This window comes from Erpetoichthys calabaricus, chromosome 14 (genome assembly GCF_900747795.2).
Source record: "Erpetoichthys calabaricus chromosome 14, fErpCal1.3, whole genome shotgun sequence".
Lineage (NCBI taxonomy): Eukaryota > Metazoa > Chordata > Cladistia > Polypteriformes > Polypteridae > Erpetoichthys > Erpetoichthys calabaricus.
The window spans coordinates 67,481,372-67,505,098 of NC_041407.2; the positions used below are offsets into that span (position 1 = coordinate 67,481,372).

The 23,727-nt window shown below is 38.5% G+C and overlaps 1 protein-coding gene across 2 annotated transcripts in view; it reads right to left on the minus strand.

Moving 5' to 3' along the window:
• Window positions 1–795: 795 nt before the first annotated feature.
• Window positions 796–23,727, minus strand: part of rspo1 (R-spondin 1) — an 82,841-nt gene continuing 59,909 nt past the window's right edge. For both annotated transcript variants that reach the window (XM_028819399.2, XM_028819400.2), the window contains exons 6-7: window positions 19,592–19,783; window positions 796–1,679 (exon numbers count right to left, since the gene is read on the minus strand). In XM_028819399.2, the coding sequence (XP_028675232.2) occupies window positions 1,501–1,679; window positions 19,592–19,783 (371 nt within the window). In that variant the 3' untranslated portion in view covers window positions 796–1,500. The remainder of the gene's footprint in view (window positions 1,680–19,591; window positions 19,784–23,727) is intronic.

Sequence of the window (23,727 nt, forward strand, 5' to 3'; positions counted from 1 at the left end):
ATTTTGAACTTTTAGGTCAGTATTAACCTTTACTGACCAATTTTCTGATTGTTTCAGGTTTCAAATTACAAACTGTATTTTCCGAGTAAAATTTTGGTTTGTGCATTGGATTGGTCAAAAGATAGGACTGATTTCTCTGGTTGTCGACTTTACCACATTCTTGTCTTCATTTCTTTATTCGGACACATCATCAATCCACCTTGGCAGTACACACAGTTATTTGTGAGAGTGTAGAAGTGAGAAATCATTGGTAGTGTGAATAGTGGAAAATCTTCTTCTGTAATCAAACATTACAGCATTTGTAATATTGTTCTGCTTTGAAACATCAGAACAGGGCGACTATATCCTGTAACACAGAAGTGGATGGTGATGGTGGTGCGATTACTGACAAGCAAACATTTTGTGGATTATCATCCATCAAGTCCCCCGTTTTTTCATGTTAATGATGTAGGGAAGTCTAGAAACATTTCGACTAGGACTGCAAAGTGCTACATTCGATAGTATTGTTGAGGCATAGCACATTTTTTGCAATTGAGCCTATTAAAAGCTAAAGAGTCACTCTACTGGAGTCATCGTGTACGAAGGCGGCTATTAACCACATTTATTATGAGCACAATTTAAAACCTGATTCAATCTACAATTGAGAATTCAGCATATTCAGCTGTTTGGAATTCTACAATCATCTTAAGAAAGCTTGCAATATATAAAACCATAAATACAGAAAACTGATGTTTATAAAAGTGTTTGGAAAATATATCAAAATAACCAACTGAATCAAAACACAAAGTCAAGACATTTTTCATTCCTTTTAAATTTTATAAACCACATTTTTTACAAACTGAAGCTAGCTTTTTCTCCTGTGCCATGAAGAGTATATTTTATTGAAAATAAACAAGTTTTATTGACAGTTTCTGCTGATGACTGCTTTTACATAATTGTATGCTCTGGAATTTTTATTTAATCACAAAACTGCAAGGATGTAAATAATGAACAAAAATACTCTTTAGGTGCCAAGAAGCTACTTTGTTAAATTATGAATTTGTTACAGAGTCATTAGATTGAACTGAAGAAAAGAGATCTAAAAACTGCTTAATACTATGAATAAAGTTGTCGGCGTGATGATTCGTCACTTGACTGTAATGCTTTGCCACTGCTGCCCTCTACTGTTCATATACTGTATAGCATAACAACTGAGAAAAAAAAGAGACCTATTCACTTCTATGCTTCCAATCTTATGGGCATCATCCCCCACAATCTACTGTCAAACCTTTACAACAATAACACAACTGACTTGAAATGTATACTATATAATTTTTTTAATATTTAACACTGTACAAATCTTCTGTGATTGTCTCCTTCATCAATGAAGTCCTTTCCACACGTTTTTGTGCAGAACATAAAAGAAGGCTTTTTGTGTCTCTTTGGGCTTTTGATCAGCATGTCTGTTTAGTTAAAATCCCTACAGGTGCAGCAGCATGGACTAAGAATGTCCGTGGGGTACTACTGGAGGCTGCTCGGGGTGAGCGCTGGAGACACTGTGGCCCATTGCTGACCTTTCTTCTTTCTGTTACCAGCTTTGCCATCTTTGGTTTCCTTTTGGTTTTTTATTCTTGTATTTTCCTTGTTCCTTTTCCCTTGTTCATCCTTGTTTTTCTTGTTATTTTTTTCCCTTTCTTTTTCTACAGAAAGATATAACAAAATACAGAAATTCAAAACAAGTTCGCATGGTAAAAAAGGTAAAAATAATACATAAGTATTTTAAAGATTCAATAGCACCTCTTTAGTGATTTTTGGAAGAAAGGATGATTCCTTGATTTATAAGTATGGTGTTTAAGGATTATGCATCAATTGTAATAATTAATATGCATCAATTGTTTAAGAAATAAGCAGCTTATTGGGAAATCAACCGATGATGACTTTGCATGTAATTGTAGTACTATAGATCAAAATGTACTTTTTCATTCACCCAACAGATGCAAATGGCAGTAGTTGCTTATACTATGTGGCCTTTAATCTTCCTGTGTTCTTTCTTATTTTCTTTCTTTATTCTGTACATTCTCCAATGTCGACAGAGCTCCCTGCTGACTCACTGAACACTTATCCTTCATCATAAATCAAAACAGCCTGATAAAACTGCACGTAACTCAACACCACATAATCTTTACGCTTCTGTTTAACAGAATAACACACTCCCTGCATTTTCTTACTATCAAACAATATCGGACGCAGGTATTTTGTACCAGATGACCAGTATCAAACTCCATTTTGTAACAGTTTCGACCATATACAGTAACAAACCCCAACAGACTTACTGCATTTCTTCTGCTTCGTCTGCAAATTAAAATTTTAAAAAATCCACTCTATTTCCACTGTTGTGATCTTCAACAAACCAACCCCTGTCATTCTAATACAGACTAAAGGACATATTGGTCAGTGGAAGCAGAGATTAATCAGTTCTCTACTATGAGGATTCATTTATTTTGTATCCCTTTCCCTCACAGAATGCTTCCTAGGCTTTCTTCCAAACTTATTTCTAAACATTCAATTACTCTGCTGTACTTTAAAGCAGAAAATACTTTGAGATGCACAGAAGAAAACATTAATTGTTGCTTGTGTGTTTGCAGCTATTCCGCTTTTCAAGTGATATGGATTTGGCTCTGGAGTAGCCCTTCTGGGAGACTCCAACACTCGCTTGGAAAGACCCTAATACCTGGAAAGGCGTGAAGGCGAGGAACAGCTGAAAATGAAGTAGTGAACTTACTGTTGGGTTTTTTTTTGTGTTAATCTTTGATTGTCCATAATGATCACCATGTTTGAACACAACGATACTCACAGGTTTTCTTGGCACCAATGCACCTTGGGCCAGACCTCATTGATCAATTTTATAATTATGTTGTCTAATCTGGGGCCACATTTTCTGGACACTCATGTAAAGAGATGCTGAGCTGCTAGCTGGTCACTGCTCAGTAATTAGCAAACTCTGACTAACTAAGTGTCAGCTGGACTGATCTGCAAATCCAACTAGGTAGTAAAGGTTGCTGAACAAACAAGTGAATTCCTCTCTTTGCAATGACTTCAACTCTCGAAAAACTTTCCTGCATCTCAGTAGAGGTCATGGGGAAATAAAGTTAATTGACCAGGTTCAAGCCTAAGACAATTTAGTGGACACCAGCAGTATGAGAATCTAACAGTTGGAAGTAAGTGGTGTTCTGTTCAATGTTAGCACTAGAGGTTCCAACACGCAAAATGGTATCAACTACAGCAGAAGCCAAACCTAAAGCCCATTAGTGAGTGGAGTCTGGTAGAGTCCATGAAGAATGTTTTGTATTCCTTCAAAGAAGTACTAGCAAAGCATTCAACAGCCTAGAAAGTATGTGTGGGTGAGCACCTAGGTTCTTCTCAGCAAGGATTTTGAAACATTGACCAAACATGGGGATACTGTCGAAGAGTGTACTTTGTGGAACTCCTAAATGAGATAGATATGCCCTCTTTGGAGGACGTAGTTCTAGAAGTATGGGTGGAATCTTTGGGGTTAAGGCCATAGCATTGCTTAAAAAAAAACTGTACAGTGAAAAGATCGTAGGGGTGGAACAAATATGACCAGAAATGCTGAAAACTACATAATGTGGTAGTGTTTTGACCAAATCCCTCTTCATTATTGCCTGAAAGGCCTTGAGATTGGCAGACTGGAGTGGTTGTTCCCATTTTTAAAAAAGGGGACAAAAAAGGGTGTTCTAAGTACCAAGGGATTATACTTTTCAGCCTCTCTATGCCAAAGTAATGTAACAGAGACTGTGACCAAGCATAAATACAGGAGGAAGAATGCAGATCCCATCCTGACAATGAAACAATAGACCACCTCTTTACACATGCACAAATATTTGAAGGGTCATATGACTTTGCCACTTGTGTGCTTTCTGGATTTGTAAAAGCTTATGGCTGTGTACACCACAGTATCTTGTGAGAGGTGCTTCAAGATTACTGGGTGCCATTTGGTGTCCACCGGAAGAAGATCGAGGGGTAAACCTAGGGAAGAAGGGATTATATCTCGGCTGATATAGGAACATTTGGAAATTCCCCAGGAGGAGATGCAATAAGTTTCTGAGAATAGGATAGCCTGGTCAGGCCATCTCAGCTTGATGCTGCCGTGACCCTCATTAGTCTAAATGGATAGACAAATATGATAAAACAATTTCTAAAACAAGAAGGAAGTTGAAGCTTTTTGGAACAACTGGAGACATAGAAGTATATTTGATGGGTCTTCTAGTAAAGGCAATAATCTGCTTCTAATTCTTATATTTCAGCATTTGAACTGGCTATTGTAAGTAAAGGAACTTCTATAAGTATCTATTTGTTATTTAACAAAGACATAAGAAGAGCAGAATCTGCAAACTGAGCATGTAAACATATTTACTTAATCCACATGATAAGCAAACACTGATTGAGATTTCACTTACATAAAACACGTAAAATTTGATATTTTTCTGTAAAAGAGAATAAAAACAATCATTTTTAATTAGAAAAATTAGTTAGTTGTTTGTTGTATAGTACAGCAGATTAAAACGTTTTAAGCATTTTCAGAAATTTGCATAAATAAGAGTATTATTGTTTAAGTACTGCTTTTTTATGTACTGTATTGATAAATAACTTTAGGTAAATTAACTTAATAACTGATCAGAAACTGCCCTAGTTTTCATAATTATGGGGTTTTCTAAATGTTTCTGTTTTCTGTTCCGTTGTTATTTTTGTGAGGTAGCTCCTTGAGCCTTTCCAACACTGCAACCCTTCGTCTGGCGGTTCAGCACCCTACTGCTGTTAACCATCCCACCAACTTGTTAATATGGCTGCAATGTCTATCAGCTTGCATCAGACAAGACTTTTGTGACTTGTGGACAGAAGGTATAAAATGAGCTTACATTTACACCCGTTTATGTGCTCAGTCTCTCAGTCTTCACCTCACCCATGTGTGTAAGCGGATAAAAATTAATGCCTCATCTGAAGGCCAAAAATAACAAGAAAAGCAAAAGTCATCAAAATCAGTAAGACAAAAAGAAATGATAAAAGTACACTTTTTTACATCTTTGTAAAGGACCAGGATGAGAGTTTAGTGAGAATTAACTGGTTAACCAAAAGTAAGTTATGGATCATATAAATGCACTTAGATAGATAGATAGATAGATAGATAGATAGATAGATAGATAGATAGATAGATAGATAGATAGATAGATAGATAGATAGATAGATAGATAGATAGATAGATATGCTATATGGTATGTGTTTTGATTATCCATCCTCCCCTATTAATAGAAAGATAACTATCTGTGTGTCCGACCAGTTGCTATATTCCAAAATATGGCACATCACAAACATTTTAATTAATAAAATGTATTTCATTTGTAATTCCAAAAGATGGCGTATCACAAACATTAAAACTGCTTTTATGAATTCCACACCAAATGGCATACAACAGAGACATCTGTATTGTATAGTGCAGTACAAAAATTAACGCTTAACGGTTAAGTTGATAAATTGGATTTCAACCCGTCTCAGATGGGTAGCACAGCAAGATTATCATTAAACCCACTTAGTCCAATTCAGGGTCATGGCTTGAGCCTACCCTGCCAACATCAGTTGCAAGGCAGGAATCAAACCTATATGGGATACCAGTTGTGTTTTCATTTGAAATAATAATTATTGGAGAACAACATCAATTAGTTTTGTGAAAAATATATAAATCAGACTGGAATACAGAAAGTGAGCTTTACTGTTTTACATTTATTAGTCGGTATTACTTTAACACTGATAATTTTATCACACTAGAAGTCTTCCAAAACGAACACAATTACTATTTAAAAGTAGGTCATGCAGTGATTGGTGCATCAGCTTCATGAGAGACTGGCCAGAGCACTACCTGTATGGGGGTTGTACATTCCCTGTGTGTGTCTGTATGGCTTATTTCCTTGTATTCTGGGTTTCATCCCACATCCAACGTCATGCAGTTCAAGCTTTTTGTCCAGCATCAGAGTGTGGGTATGCGCAAGTCTGCTTGCAGTGCCCCATTTAGGGTTGCATTTAGAGTTTAATTTAATTTAATTTAAGGTTGCATTTAGGAATTGGTCCCTGCCTTATGCCTGCTAATGCTAGGACAGGCACTAGCTTCCTGCGAATCTAAAATTAAATGAGTGAATAAATGGGTAGCTTTTTCGTTGACAAAAAAAGTCTGTCGTTCTGTCTAATATTAGATAACCGTACTGTAAGACTAAACCACAAATGATACATGAAATGAGACATAAAACCCCTTCAGCATGCCCGGGGTTTGCCTCTGAGTTTCCCCACAGTAGGCTGTACACCTCACAACATGAGGATGTTCTCACTAGATTTGAGCCATGCAACAGTCTGAAATTTTCCAGCATTCATTAGTGCATTTCAGACCACTAATTTTAAAGAAATCAGTAATTAAATCAAAGTTCTGTTTTCCTGCTGCATCCTGCTTTAAAATCAAGTTTTAACTTCATGTAACAACCTGCATAAAAACATAAATAACCCAATCAAATTATTTTGACTTTTATAATTAGTTATCTGTTGTTCAAGTAATAAAAAATCTTAAGTAGCTTATCTTACGGGGGTTGTTTTATATCCTAGAGTTGCTAGGTTTACAAATCTGGCAGCCATCATAACATTTTTATGGGGCAGTTTATAATATTTCATTGTTAATTACTCTTCTGCACCCTAAGTAGGATTCTTTCCAGAAAGCAGGCGTCATGCAATGTAAATTTTCCTCCCATTTCTCAAACAAAGCTGTCACTGCCTGCTGACTTGTGAACCAAATCCTCTTGGAATCACTGTTAGGAGGATCTTTTCAAGATGGACCAAAATAAATTAAACAAATGCTTTTTAAAACAAGTCTTACTTTGACTGGCTAGTGTTTCAAATATAATATTCATTTACTGTTTAGCAGTTTCTGAAATGTACTTACACAGCATAGAAATTAAAGACATTTGAGAAATTAGAAAATTAAATGAGAACTGTAAGTTGTATTAATTTGGTAATAATTACAAAGTACAAAATGCAGTATAATACACATCATTTATAAATAGCACATGTGACAGAGAGCATTAGCTAGACCTTGTTGTTAAATCGTCCCTAACCAATATGTCCTACTTCTCTTTCACGTATTTACAAAATACGTTTACTAACTCTGACTGTGATAGACTGGTGTACAGCCTCATTCACAGCTGGTTGTTAACCCCATCCAAACTGGGTTATAAGCGCCATCAACAGTTGGTTGTTACATTATACTTGATCCTACCATGATAGGCTCTGGGTGCACGACCCTGGCAAAGGAAGCAGATTTAAGAATGAATAACTGGATGGTTATAACTCCTTTTCTATCCGCCACTCTTAGTGGGTCATGCAGTGGTAAATGTCAGGTATGTACCATCCAACTAGGACTTCAGTTGCAGCTTCCCTTTGAAGGAAGTCATACAGCGAGGCACAGAGGAATACCCTGTCACGCCTGGAGGAATACATGAGCCAAGATAACCTGGACAAGTAAGAGCTGACTTCAGAGTCATAAACAAGCTACTCAAAAGTATACAATATTTATTAGAGCAGGGTCAAAACAGGCAGTGATCAAGGCATATAAGAGATCAGAAAGCCACATGCAAATGTAACCAACGCATTAGGCAAAACAGAATCCAAAAACACAGGTAAAAAGTCAAAAACACTAACCACAAGAGACCACAGAACTAAAGGATTTAGCAAGGAACTGGGCACAGTACTAAAACGGTTTGATTTCAGTTTGTTTTTCAGATCTTTAACTCTTATTTTTGTGTTCTGTTGATGGCTTTTTATATTTAAGAACTTACTCTGCTGGCTCTGGTCAGACTGTGTTTAGTTTGTATTGAGTGTTATTTACTTTTTTTTACATACACTATTTTGGGTTTCTTGAATTATGATCACCAGACACTCATAACCATACGACCACGGGTCACACACTAGCTTTCTAACTTCATATTCGCTAACTTAGCTTGGTTGAGTGAGATCCTTTGAAAAACCAGTGACAATCAACAGTACACGCACCTGTAAGAAAAACTGATGGAAATGCTCTGGATTGCTTAACAGGCTGAGGAAACAAGCACACCAACCACCACTGTCCAGTGTCCTACTAGCCAATGCCCAGTCACTGGAGAACAAGCTTATACAACATTGGAGTAAAGATAAAGTTCCAGCAAAACATTTGGGACTACAACATCTTTTGTCTTAGAAAGACATGGTCGACTCTGATGGTACTACATCATGCAATTCAGCATGTAAAGACAGAACAGAGGAGTTGGGTAAATTGAAAGGTGAGGGTGTATGTCTCATGGTCACCAACTAACTGGAGCAACAGCAAGAATGAAACTGTGTAATTAAGCTACTGCTTGCCCAATTTGGATCTCCCGATGAATAAATGCAGACTGTTTTATCTTCCTTGGCAGTTTACTTTGGCTTTTGTCATGGCTGTGTGTATTCCACCTCAAGCAGATGTCACTGCCTAGAAGAAACTGTATGGGACACCACCAAATCAATAACCTGGATGATGCCCTCATCATAGCTGTTGATTTCAACAAGCCTAGTCTCAAAAAGGTAAAGCCAAACTTATAGCAGCACATTACATGTTCTACCAGAGGGGACCCAGCCTGTCATACTAACATTCTTTAAAAGATCCACTACTGTCCCTGTACCTTGTGTCCACCAGTTTGAATGACTATTGTCCCATTGCACTAATGCCTATAGCAATGAAGTGTTTTGAGAGGCTAGTCACATATCACTAATATTCTTCTCTGCTAAAAGAAGTGAGTCCAGTACAGTTTGCATATCACTCCAGTTGATCCTCAAAGGATGCCATAACTTTGATTCTTCATACAGTACTGTCTTACCTGAAGAACAAGAGGGGGATTTGTGTGTAAATGGTATTTCTAGAATATAGTTCTCCATTTATTACAAAAATCCCCTCCAATGTCCTCATTACATATAAGGACCTGCATCTGAACAATTAATTGTGCAGCTTGATTTTTAACTTCGTGACAGGCAGATACCCGGTTGTTTGAGTAGGTGGCCACAGCTTATCATTCCTCACTCTCAACTCAGGGGCCCTACGGGGCTGTGTTCTAAGTCATCTGCTGTTCTCCTTCTACATATGCACATGACCATAAAATCATTGTCAAATGTGCTAATGACACAGCTGTGGTAGGCCTATTAACACCAATCAGGTGGAGAGAATAGACAGTTTCAGATACCTAGATGTCCAAAACACAGAGAACTTATCCTGGTCCAAACCGTGGTTAAGAAGGCACAACCACATCTTTACCATCTCACATGCCTCAGGGTATTTCAGGCTACTCTACCAGTTACTAAAGAATTTGTACATATCCACCACTGAAAGCATTTTGACAGGAAATATTACTGCCTGGTTTGGGAACAGCACACAGCCGGGCCACAAAGCTCTACAGAGAGTTGTACAGTCTGCTGAAAGCATCACCGGGTGTGCTCTCTCTAACTTCCATGACATCTATACTGAGTGATGTTGGAATAGAGCGAAGAAAGTTATCAAAGATACCAGCCATCCCAACAGCAACCTCTTTAATGTGCTGTGGTCAGGTAAACGCAGCTGTTGCCTAAAGTCCAGTTCACACAGACACTGAGGAGGAGCTTTTTTTCGACAATCCATCTGCATCTTGAATAAGGAAAGTGTCTTTGATTGCAGATGCTATATTGTAAACTCTCTTCTGTTTTGTTAATTGTTGAGATATTAATTTGGATATTTGATATTTATCACATATTTAAAATTCTATAATTGATTTTTATATTTATAAAGTCATATATTACTGTTATTGTTCTTTGATAGTCTTCTTAAGGACACAATAGTTGGAGCTGAGCTAATTTGATTTGATTTCATTTCTGGATTCAATGTGTTTTTCTCCACATTGAACATATTTAACATCTTACCACTATGTTATTTTTGTTACTGTGATGGTATAAAGGTCAGGACCATGCATTTTCCAATCATTGGAAACTGCATATAAAAACTAAACTTCTTCTTAGTGTATCCTAAGTTGGGTTTCTTTCCCAACTTACAATTAAGCTTTTTTTTATTTTTACTATAAGTTTATAACTACAATTCTACTGACAAGGCTTTGGTGAAAGATGAGACTGACTTTTGGTTTGAATTTTGGTTCATTTTTCTGACTATATCTCATTTTCTACTCCCTTGCATTAAATATTCTGCTTCTTTTTTCTGAGGCATAATAAGAAAAAAGCAAAAGAAGGAGTCAGAGACAAATCCTAGACCTCATTTTAAGAGTAACAGACAGAGCCGTTGACACCAGACTCCCTTATCAAAAGCAATAACCTTCCAGTGCCTTTTACGGAATTCTCTCAGACTGGATGAGATCTTTGATGAGACACAGATTAGACACAGAAAATCCTGGGTCTTCTTCTGAGTTTTAACCAAATGGCAGAAAGCACTTAGTAGGCATTCTTACTAGATGCCCAAACTCCCATGTCTTTTATTGACCTGGAGAACCAACAGCTATGTTCAAGAGTTTATTTGACTCTTCAGAAAATATGCCCAGAAACCATGTGCATAAACCAGTTTCATTATCCTGTAATCCACAATCTTTCTTTCTTTCTTTCTTTCTTTCTTTCTTTCTTTCTTTCTTTCTTTCTTTCTTTCTTTCTTTCTTTCTTTCCACAAAGATTACCAATATGTAACAAAAAAAGCCATGTCAGAAGAGGAAATTCCAGCATCACCATAACTGCTTAGTATCATCTTTAACTCTCATGTTATTAATGCTTTAGCTCTCTTCTACGAGAAAAAGTAAAACAGAAAATATATGGAAGCAAATATAAAAGACAGTTGACATTAATTTTAAATAACAATAAATCTTTGTATCAGATTTGAATAGAATAGAATAGAATAGAATGCCTTTTATTGTCACTGTACACATGTACAATAAGATTAAAAGCAGCTCCTCCAGTGCAGACATATATGTAGAACACAATAAATAAATAAACAAATGGTGCAAAAAGTTGATGCACAGTTGATGGATAGAAGGAAGTCCAGGGGTTGGGGGGGTTAGACTGTGTAGTCAATGCATGTGTGAGTTTAGAATGGTTATGGCTTTTGGGAAAAAACTGTTCTCGAGTCTGTTTGTCCTTGTTGTGATGCACCTGTAGCGCCTCCCTGAAGGCTACAGGTCAAACAGATCAGAGCCAGGGTGGGAGCTGTCCTTGATGATGTTTTTTGCTCTGCTGAGGCAGCGGGAGGTATAAATTCCATCAGGGAGGGGAGAGGGCAGCCGATGATCTTCTGTGCTGCCTTTACTACTCTCTGAAGCCTCTCCCTGTCTGCCATGGTGGAGCTGCCGAACTATACTGTGATACAGTACATCAGCAAGCTCTCGATGGATGAGTGGTAGAAGGTCAGTAGCAGGTTGGAGTCCAGGTTGTGCTTTCTGAGGACCCTCAGGAAGTGTAATCGCTGCTGAGCCTTATTGATGACTGCTGTGATGTTGTCTGTCCAGGAGATGTCAGCGGAGATAACCAGAAGGTATGGACCCTCTCCACACACTCGCCGTTGATGTAAAGGGGGGCTAAGTCGGTGCTGTGCCTCCTGAAGTCAACAATGATCTCCTTAGTTTTCCTGGTGTTCAGAGCCAGATTGTTCTTTGAACACCAGGCTGCCAACTCCAGGACCTCCTCTCTGTAAGCTGCCTTGTCTTTCTTTGAGATGAGTCCAAGCACTGTGGTGTCATCAGCAAACTTGACGATAAGGTTGTTGTTGTGGGCCGGACTGCAGTCATGGGTGTAGAGAGAGTACATGCAAATTGGTAGGGATCAAAGTCATAGGGGAGATAGTCCTTGATGTGCTGGATAACCAGTCTCTCGAAGCACTTTATGATTACCGGAGTGAGAGCCACAGGACGATAATCATTTAGGCTGGTGATGGGAGACTTCTTCGGCACTGGTATGATTTTGGCTGATTTTAGGCAGGACGGAATGACTGCCTGGGCTAGGGAGAGGTTGAAGATTTTGGTGAAGATAAAGGTGAGCTGGTGGGCACACACTCTGAGCCCACACTCCATCTGGACCGGCAGCCTTCTTGGGGTTCACTGCCAGGAGCACCCGTCTGACATCGTGCCCCTTTACAGTGAGTGGAGTGGTGCAGGAACCCGGTGAGGGTGGGAGCAGGTGAGTGCTGCTGCTGTGATGATTCAAAGCGAGCAAAGAAGCAGTTTAGCTCCTCTGCTAGCGGTGCACTCAGATCTCCTGTTGTTGCATCACAGCCTCTGTAGTTTGTGATGTTTTTGTATTCCCTCCCACACCTCTCATGTATTGTGGCTGGACAGGTGGGACTCTATGCTCCTCTTATGGTCCGTCTTGGCATTTTTAATTCCACTTTTCAGAGGAGCTCGGGCAGCCCTGTACAGAGCTCTGTCACCTGACCGGAAGGAAGCGTTGCGGGCTCTGAGGAATGTACAGACCTGGCTGATCATCCAGGGTTTCTGATTTGGGAAAACCCGAATATTTTTAACCAGTCACATTTCCGATGCAGAACCTGATATATTCCAGTACCGTTCCTGTGAATGTTTCCAGCTCTTGGTGTTCAAATATGTCCCAGTCTATCTGTTCAAAGCAGTCCTGTAGTTTGGAGAGTGCATTGTTAGGCCAGGTTGTAGCAGTCTTTATGGTGGGCCTGGCACTGTGTCAGAGGGGGGTGTAGGCTGGGGAAAGCAGGACAGAAAGATGGTTGAACTAGCCGAGTTCAGGGAGGAGTATGGCTCTGTACGCGTGCTTGATGTTGGAGTAAACATAACTCCCCTGTAGTAGAACACATAACATGTTGATAAAATTTTGGGAGTACAGTTTTCAAGTTGGCCTTGTTAAAGTCTCCTGCAATTATGTGAGCACCGTCAGGGTGGGCTCACTGCTGTTCGTTAATGGTGTTCAGCAGGAGAGAGAGTGCCGTGTTTACATTAGCGTCAGGTGGAATGTACACAGCCATGCCAATCACTATTGTTAGCTCTCTCGGTAGAAAAAATGGCCAGCATCTTACAGACATGTACTCGAGGTCAGGGGAACAGTGTTTGTCTATAATTGTCCCGTTGTTGCACCAGTTCTCATGCACGTAAATACAGAGCCCCCTTCTCTGCTCTTACCGGATTCCTTTGTCCTGTCCCAGCGGAGCAGAGTGCGACCTGCTAGCTGCATGCTAGCATCAGGTATCCCCAAGTGAAGCCAGGTTTCAGTGATAATCAAAACACAGCAGTCATGAACATAGCGATTTCCAGCGAGTTGTAACTCCAAGTCATCCGTTTTATGCACCAGGGATCTGGCATTGGTGAGATACAGGCTCGGTAGAGGTGGCTTGTGTGGTTGTTTCTTTAGCCTTAGCATAACACCGGATCTGCAGCCTCTGTTTCTGCTTCCTTTTCCTCCTCCGTCTGCGCCGTCTCCTAAACCCAATCCACGGAGAGCCTGCTGGTCTCGCTATGTTGTCTGGGATGTTGTGTGTGTGATGAAAAACACTCGAAACAGATGTCTGGCACTGGACACCGATGTCTATAAGGTTCTGACGGGTGTAGCGGATATTAGCAGAACCAATAGTGCACAAACAAGCAAGAAAAAAGTATAAAAACAACAAAAAAGAGCACTGAAAAGGAGAGCCGTGAGCCGCTGTGTCCATGGTAACTTTTTGGTTACAAAAAGTACAACAGTTCTAATTCTGTTTACTGTAATACTGTCTTAGTAGTACAGACTTTCAGCCAATGAAGCAACACAGAATATGAGCCAATTGTATATGTGGTAATCATAGTTTACACATTCTTCCACACTAAAGAGGTATTTAGGTTAGGAGAATTGTAAGAACAGCTCCTACATGGCCCAATGTATGTATGTAAATGCAAGACTTTTGATGGACTGGCTCCATGTTCAAAGCTGCATACTGCTCGGCACCTGTTGCTGCTTTACAGGTTGTAGCCCTCTGCATGGGTGGCTCTCCCTCTCTGGATGTATGAGTGAAAGCAACTTGCAAAATACATTATTGCTGAAATTATTATTAAGTGCACTGCACAGAAGTTTAAGCATATTCCAAATGGAATCTGAAGTGGCGTAGGCAACAGTGTGCCTTCACTAAAAACAGAAACATCATAGAAGAAGCCTTAGAATCCTAACAAATCAAGACTCTTGTGCAAAAAAGGCTTCATCCAGAAACATTGTGCCAATGCTCTTCTGTCAGTGTTACAAACCAACCATGTCTGGCATATATACCAGTCATATGCACATTAATGTATAGCAATCAGTACTCTTTAATAACTGTACTTGTGACTTAAAAAGGATATCTCAAAGTAATCAAATTAAAAACAAACAAATGTTATATAAACAGTGTACTTCATATGCCTATTGTGCATGCATCATATAATAGTCAGAATCCAGGACTGTTGTCAGTGAGGCTGTTTTAAATTTGAAATTGTTTACTTTAATGCCTGGGGTGTTATGTTCTATAGTAGTGTGTGCATGTGCATATTCTGTACACACGCTGTACAGTCTATTGTTCTTAATTGTTAAGTATTTACTGAATCATTGGATTCTTTGATCAGTCAACAAAGTAATTTTTCTTTTCCTAATTTAAGTTACATGTAGAGTATTTTGACACACACTGGAAACCTTAATGTTCTTTTAAAGAGCTCTATTATTTCATGATTGCTAACAGGTGCTTCGTTGTGTTCAAGGAACGAAGATTCAAGAACAACTGCTGTTTCATTCATCTCTTATTTATTATATGTTTCGACTCAGCAGACTCAACGTCTGGTGTAACACTACTGTAGGCAAACAGAAATGTATCCATCCATCCATTTTCTGCACCTACTTTGTCCAATTCAGGGTTGTGGACTGTCAACTAAAATGAGTGTCCAAGTTTAATATAATTTAACACATTTTCAAACCTCCTTCAGTTTGAGGGAGCCGGAGTCTATTCAGAGTTATATGTGTGTATGTAGTTTGTATTCATGACTGCTCCATACCTTCACATTGAAACTGTGCTACTTCTAATTTGCACAATAACTAAGCAATATTGACATGTACTGATCTACCTAAATGCACTTATTAAGTGATATCTCACCTTTAATGTTAAGTTAAGTGAGCCTGTACTTTTAATTTTACATGGCTCTTGGAAGCCAAAGTCTACAGAAGCAGCAACGGGAGCAAGACAAGAATCAGCCCGGAGTAGAATGGAAATGAAAATATCATAGTTTTTTAAATAATAAGTACTTTTTCCACTCAGACATGTTTTTGGAAGCAGTTGGGTCAATCATTACCATAGCTACAGTCACATATTGTTAAAGACTGGGTGAATGTACAGGCAGTATAATTCTACATTTTATATTTAATGAACGGCAGTGATAATACAGCATGATTTAACAGTAAGCAGGAAAACTGAACGAGCAAATGTACACTTTACTAGTGTAATTTGCTCGTCTAGGAAGAAAAGGGGCAGCATTTTCTGGTGAATATTATTGTTTATGAAAAACAACTAGATGCTCTCTACCCAGGCTTGCATCTTACCAATACATTTCCAGTAAGTAATAAAGTAAATGAAATAAAAAAAAAGATCTGACTTAAACTTTTTTAAACTAACTGTATTGCATGCTTCCCATTTGCATCCAAAATTTGCAGTGATGGAGAAGTCAAGGCCTTGTGACTATACACCAGTCCTGTAAGGCATGAAGGACAGAGAACAATTCTTTTAATTAAAACAAATCTTACTACTAATTCAAGTTCAACTCTGTTTCACTTTTGTACCACATCAGTAATCTGATAATAGTAATACATCTATCCCCATAAAACCCTTCTTTGTCTTTAGATATTTTATGTGTTTGTTGGTGAATGGTTGAAATAGCGTGAAATAAGACACAGATGGAGTCTTTACTTGATAAGTCAATGCAACAGAAAAAAATCACAAATATCCTGTGCAGAATGATGGCAAACTGCTGACTAACTGTCCCAGGTAGCCTGTGCCAGTAAATGGTTAACTGGTCATTGAGGTAACATACACCTTATTATATTATTTTTCTTTTTTAAATCAGAGGTTTGGTAAAATGTAATCAAGCAATACTGATAAAATGTTCATTTGAAAATGGAACAGATGTAGAAAAATGTATAAAGAATACTGGAACACTGCAATACTAAATAACACACAAGCAGTACCTGGATGGATCAAATCTTCAAAAATTTATATCATTGGACAACATTCTTCCAAGTAATGATTAGACAGCTATGTATACTTGATCACAGTTACAGTGTTTTTGGCATAACTCCCTTGGATAAGAAAAAGCACTGTCCCTTTAGTAATCTTAGGTAAGAATAATAACAAGCAGTGACGCTAAAGATCTATGTTGCTTTAAAACCAGATGTTTGGACTCATTTCAGTTTCAAACCAAATGATAAAGGAAAGCCAGAAAACATAAAAGAGGCTATTTGCTGGCGGTACTTTCAAATATAAGCAATTTGTGGACACATTTAAAAGAAAATCATCCTGGTGATTTGCTCTATTTACTATATGTCTTCTACTTCTTCTTCGGTGGCCTCACCATCTACATGCCTTAAAATTTTAGAATGTTTGATTGAGTATTTGCTAAGATTCATTTTTATAAGCAGCGTCACAAGCGGCTGGGGGACAGACCCAGCCGGGACGCCTGGAAGGACAGGGAGGTGGCGTGTTTGTCCTACGGGCCACAAGGGGGCAACCGCCCTGGATCTGGAGAGGACCACAGGAGAGGAGCAAGGAGGCTCAAGCCCATTAGGGCCCATGGCCACCGCCAGGGGGTCCCCCGAGTCTCAGAGAGCCCGGGAAACATTTACTTCCACCACACCCGGGAACCTGTAGGATCATCCTTCCAGGGACACCCGGAGTGTTTCCGAGTGCTCTCCTGACACTTCCGCCACACCAGGAAGTGTCGTCAGACGGAGCACCTGGAGCCCATCCGGGTCACTATAAATGGGGCCGCCTCCCTACAATCAGGGAGCTAGAGTCGGGATTGGGAGCAGGACGAGGCTCCCATGGAGAGAGGAAAGGCAGCCCACGGACAGTGAGAGAGAAACATGGAGTAGGGGTGATTGGTGCTGGGGGCACAGTGTGCTGTGTGGGACTGTGTCTATTGATGAAAATAAATGTGTGCTTTTATAAAGATGTGGTCTCAGTCTGGTGGTGATCGGGGAAAACTCACAGCAGTTATAACCTGAAGCATTTTATTTATTCATTGTTTGTATTCATAGGCTACTGTTTATAGTGAAGGAATTGTATCAGTAAAAATATCATACTTTTTTATTACAGAAAAGTATTTTATACTTCTGCAAATTCTTTAGGCAAAAGCTGGCAGTTAAGTGATTCACTATTTAGCTAATAGACTAATTGGTTTGTAAAAAAAATGCATTCAAACCACTGGTTAACATGAAAAAATCAACAACAAAAAGTAAACAATAAGCTAGTCTTGGATCATTACTACCTGCTTTAGGAGCAAACCAGCTCTGAAGCAAATAATGGATAACTCCAAAACCCTCTGTCTTATTCGAGCCTCCCTGGTACACCGTACAATTGCTTGTCTCCTCTCTGGTGCGCTTCGCCATCAAGCTGCACTATACACCATTACTCTCTTGATAGCTGGTTAGTCCCAGTAAGGGGGAGTTGGGCCCCCTGCTAGTTCCAGATTGCATCAAAGCAATTAGATAGCATGTTTACCCTGTGTGTTTGTAGTTTTTCTCAGAATATTCTGGGTTTCCTTCCTTGAATACATACAAGTAAAGTATGGCTTGTTAGAAGTGATTTTAAGTGTGTACATGAGGGAATCCTGGATAGATGTCCTTTCCATGAGGCTTGAACTTCATACCAGTATTATACTTTAATAGAAGAAGTTGAAATACTATCCTAAAGAACTGTATAAAATTTAAAATCCTCAGACAAGACTGGAGCAGGTAAAATGTAATATATGTAAAAGTTTAAAAAATTGCACATAGGTAGTACAATGTTATTTTTGAATACACAATGGGAGGTTTGAAATGGTAAACTTCACATTAAGAGAAAGAACTCTTGACAAGGCTAATAGGATGTTAGGTTATATAGACCATTGTGTGGAGTAAAATTCAAGAAAGGTTATGCTTAAGGTTTTCAATGCACTAGTGAGTCCTCCACTGGAATACTGTGTGCAGTTTTGGTCTCCACATTAGCAACTTCTGAGAAACATGACAAGGACGATTCCAGGGCTCTGAGGTATGAGCCATGGGGAAGTAATGAATAATTCAAACCTTTCATTTTAAGTAAACAGAGATTTTGAGATGACATGATTGAAGTGTTTAAAATTATGAAGTAAAATTACTACAGTAATTTTCTTCAACAAGAACTCAAGGGCATGGATGGGAATCTATTAAGGGTAAATTTCAAAGAAATGTGAAAATAAGTTACCAAATAGTGTGGTAGACAGTAGTTTTTTGGGATCTATCAGAACTCAACACAGTGCATTTTATTGAATAGGAATTAAAAGCTTATTCTGCTGAGTGCTCAGTTCTCATCAGAATGGTTTCTAATGTTCTAAATTATACTGTACATATGGTATACATCTGCCCCTCTGAAACCTGTGTTAATGACTTTCTTTATGTCAGATTAACAAAAGTATGAAAAACTTTGTGAGACGAAATTGAATGAGGAAAAACAAACTTTTTAATTTATTTTTTTACTTTTGTGAACTTTATAGTCCGTCTGTGCCTATTTCATTAAAGCATTAATGCTATGATTTTTTTATTATGCCTTTCGAGGTTTTATATTCATTTAATCATACTGGTAAATGACACAATATTTCTCTGCTTACCTGTTATCAAGCTAAAAAACATTAGATTAGACTACTAATTCAAACTGACACATGTAGCTTATGTAGGTGACAAGTCTTTCTCATGGGTGAAATAAAATGAAGGAAGTGCAATATAATATTTTTGTGTAATGCCCATGACAACATGTAAGAATAGTTTAGAGCAATGTAATAGTGTATAGATGATACGTCTTAGGCAAAATATCTTTTTTCAGTTTTATAAAGTATGCATTGATGACTATTCCATACCCTCACGTCTGAATATGTTCTACTCCTAGTTTGCATACAAAAAGGTCAGTATTGAAATGTTCTTAGTCTTTTTTTTATTTTTATGTGTTTTACCTAAATACACTTTTTAATTCCCTTCCCATCTTATATTTTATTTCTGCTCATTTGATTTAAGCTAATTTTTACAAGTACAGACTTAAAATGAGAAACTTTTCCTTCTAGTTAAAAAACCTTTCTTACATGCAAACTTTCTTGGACCACATACAACTATTGTTCACGTTCAGACAGAAAACAATGGACTTTTCCGTCAAATGCTTTACTACATACTAGTGAAATACATGGAATATACACAAAACATTTCTTCTTTATATACATGGCCCCAAGTGAGATTTTTGGTCTTCTTAAGTTTGAAACATTGTGGACTATTCTTTCAAACCAATATAGCTGCTACAGTCTTTACCTACCTCTTTTGGTACATGGCTTTTTCTGGACTGTGCATTTCCGGTTTTCTGTTTCTGAGGGGCATAGTGCAGGGTCTGACAGGGCAGGCTGCAAGACTTCTCTTGTTCTGTTCTGAGTTCCCAACTTGAATCCACATTGCTTCCCCCTCTTTGTGCAGGGTGCCCAAGGACCCCATTCACCAAGTTCACATTGTACTAAAAAAGACAAAGAGATGACTTGAGACAATAAAAGTTAAGATAAAGTACTACCTATTAACATAAGACAAGAACATGTGCAGTTTGCAAGATAAAGTAGGTGGCAAAAAATATTAATTTTAAACTGACCATCTTTTTTCAAAACAAAATCTCTGGGAGCAGTATTAGATGCAAGGAAGGAAACAACTCTTGGTTGGATGCCAGTGCCTTATTGGACATACTAAAACATATCACTATGCACACTCAGATTTGGTCAATTTAAACTTGCATGTCTTTGAGATATGGAAAGAAAACCAGTGTTTCAAACAAAACCTCATGTGAATACAGTGAACAAGCAAACTCCAGGAAGAAAGTAACTGGCTTGGAAATATACCATCACGTCGACTCAATTTTAAATATTCATGCATTCTCCATTTATTTTCTTATCTGCTTATCCACTGAGGATGTGACGCTGGCACCCATCCCAGCTTTTCCATGCTCAAAGAAGGAAACCTGGAGAACTGACTGGTGCCAACCTGGGGAGTGACACCAGTCACTTGCAGGGCACACTTACAGAGCCAGTGCTAAGCTGCTAATTATCCTAAAATGTGGGAGGAAAACCAGATTACCTGGGCAAATATACACACAGAAACTCTGAAAGCACACACAAACAGTGACTGGGCATGCAGTTTGAACTTATGACAATACGTCTCTGAGGCAGCAGAGCTAATGAAATTAATTTCTTTTCAGATAAATAAGGACAGCTCTTTTCAGGAGAAAATAACAGTTAATATGCTTTGTTTGCTTAAAGGTATTACATAATGCAAGACTTTCATACAGTAATCCTTTTCTGATAAATTTTATTTGATTTACAATGTGAGAAATAATCTGACCAATGAGCAAGTACATAAACTGTAACATAACATAAAATAACTATGACTCAGTAAAGAATAAGAGCTGCCCTTGTATACAAAACGTGTAGGGCATTAATCACTTTCAAAGGTCGGCTGTACATCATTAATGCATGTATGGATACATCAAGCAGGACTCTCCAAATTATTATTTTGAAAACTGGATGTTTTAACTAAACCACCATACACACTTACTGCTTTTTTTTAATCCACTTTATTTTAAGGATGACACATTCTTTTCTTAGGCTAGCAATTGGCCAAGGCTCATTATTCAGCACACTACAGCATTACACTAAAGCTTGTCACATGATTAGTCTTCTTATGGATGGCTATAAACTGTTTTCAGTGATTTTTATCCAGTTATTCAACACCACATTTAACAACACAGGAGCGCCGCAGGGGACTGTACTTTCTCCGGTCCTGTTCAGCCTATATACATGGGACTTCCAATACAACTCGGAGTCCTGCCACGTGCAAAAGTTCGCTGACGACACTGCTATTGTGGGCTGCATCAGGAGTGTGCAGGAGGAGGAGTATAGGAACCTCATCAAGGACTTTGTTAAATGGTGCGACTCAAACCACCTACACCTGAACACCAGCAAAACCAAGGAGCTGGTGGTGGATTTTAGGAGGCCCAGGCCCCTCATGGACCCTGTGATCATCAGAGGTGACTGTGTGCAGAGGGTGCAGACCTATAAATACCTGGAAGTGCAGCTGGATGATAAATTGGACTGGACTGCCAATACTGATCCTCTGTGTAAGAACGGACAGAGCCAACTATACTTCCTTAGAAGGCTGGCATCCTTCAACATCTGCAATAAGATGCTGCAGATGTTCTATCAGACGGTTGTGGCGAGTGCCCTCTTCTACGGGGTGGTGTGCTGGGGAGGCAGCATAAAGAAGAGAGACGCCTCACGCCTGGACAAACTGGTGAGGAAGGCAGGCTCTATTGTAGGCATGGAGCTGGACAGCTTGACATCTGTGTCAGAGCGACGGGCACTGAGCAGGCTCCTGTCAATAATGGAGAATCCACTGCATCCACTAAACAGTATCATCTCCTGACAGAGGAGCAGCTTCAGCGACAGACTGCTGTCACTTTCCTGCTCTACTGACAGACTGAGGAGATCATTCCTCCCCCACATTATGTGACTCTTCAATTCCACCCGGGGGGTAAACGTTAACATTATTCAAAGTTATTGACTGTCTGTATACCTGCATTGTTATCAGTGTTTAATTTAATATTTTCTTTATCAGTATGTAGCTGCTGGAGTATGTGAATTTCCCCTTGGGATTAATAAAGTCTCTCTCTATCTATCTATCTATCTATCTATCTATCTATCTATCTATCTATCTATCTATCTATCTATCTATCTATCTATCTATCTATCTATCTATCTATCTATCTATCTATCTATCTGTCTGTATGTTTTAAACATGTCTGTGTGGGTGTTTCTCCAACATGGACAAAAGACGTGGAGTTTAGGTTAACTGGCAATTCAAAACTGGCCATGTGTGAGTGTGGATGTGTGTGAAATTGTGCCCCACAAGTAGCTGTTTTCTGCCATGCACCCAGTGCTCCCAAAACAGGCTCCTATCTCTCACTGACACCCTCAATTGGGTTTCACAATTATATTTGCTTATGTTATTTTATGTTACAATAGACATGAGAGTTAAAGCAAACTGAGCACATAATGTTTACTCTAAATTATCAATTAGTTATGCTTCAAAATAATGAATGATGTTCTGTGTTTGGAAAGATTTTAGAAACAATATTAGTTTCAAGGAAGGAAAATTTAGTAACATCATGAAGGACAAGAAAATCTTGCAGATAAAAATTAAAATCATTAAATGTAATGGAACTCTAATGCCACATACAGAAAAAAATGTGTCAAAATTTCCATATACTGTATAATGAATCATAGTAAGATTTAGCAGAACTGTATAAAAGTAAGTAATAGGTTCTTGGAACACCAGTAAGAAATTATTGGACTACACCTTCAGAACAAGAAGAGAAAAGGCTAATCATTCTTAATTACAAAGAAGGGCTGAAGAAATGAGGAAGACAAGGGCAGACTTTATAAACAGCATGAAATTTCTAGGCAATGTAAACAAGGTCTAAGGTTTCAAAGGTTTTCTTTCATGAAACTGAATTCTGTACCAGAAATAATAAAATAAACCTGAGAAACAGCAGAAAATCACTAAAGACACAGCAGAAACACTTCATTCAGCTGGTTCTTAATCTATGGAATTTACTGCCAGGTCATGTTGTAGGAACAGATCACTGAAAAGTTTCAGAAAATACTAGATCTCTGGTTATTTTATAAACTTAAAGAGGTGGTAATCTCTCAATTAAATGTTTGGAGTTTTCTTCACTGCAGCTAGTGAAGGGTTTCTCTCTATCAGTCTTTGTTCTTTTATGGTGAGTAGATACAGATATATCCTGATCTTTATTAAGCAAGACTATATGGGTCAAATGGCTTTCTCTCTCTGTTATGTGATTAGACTCTTACAGCTTGAGAAAAGAAATCATTCTGCTTTTAGTATGTGGGTTATCTGGCACGCTGAGTTACATGTATTATCTGTCTGCACAGAGTTAACTCAGAAAGGAGGCAATGGATGTTAATGCATCAATCAAGAACATGGTCATCAAAGCCATAATCATTATGCCTTCAACCAAATGAAACAAAACACACGACCTGAAGTGCTGCTAGAAATAACCTATCCATTAAGTGGCTAGATGTATGTGCGTGTGTGTTGGAGTGGGGGGGGGGGGGGTGGCATGATGATAAACTAAAATAACATCTACAGTTTCTGTTGTTTGCCCAGTGTTGTTGGGATAGACCCCAGCCCTACAACTCTTAATTTGATTTTGTCAGTTTAAGAGTGCTATGCCATGTTATGTTACTAAGTGTCTAGTGCTTTTTCCAATTATAACTATCCCAAAAGCATCAGATTTGAGAAGTGGACAATACTGTATCTAGTAATACTTCTTCAAAGGACACAAGCACTAATATAGGATGTTTGAAATATGGGAGGAAAACTTGGGCTATCCAG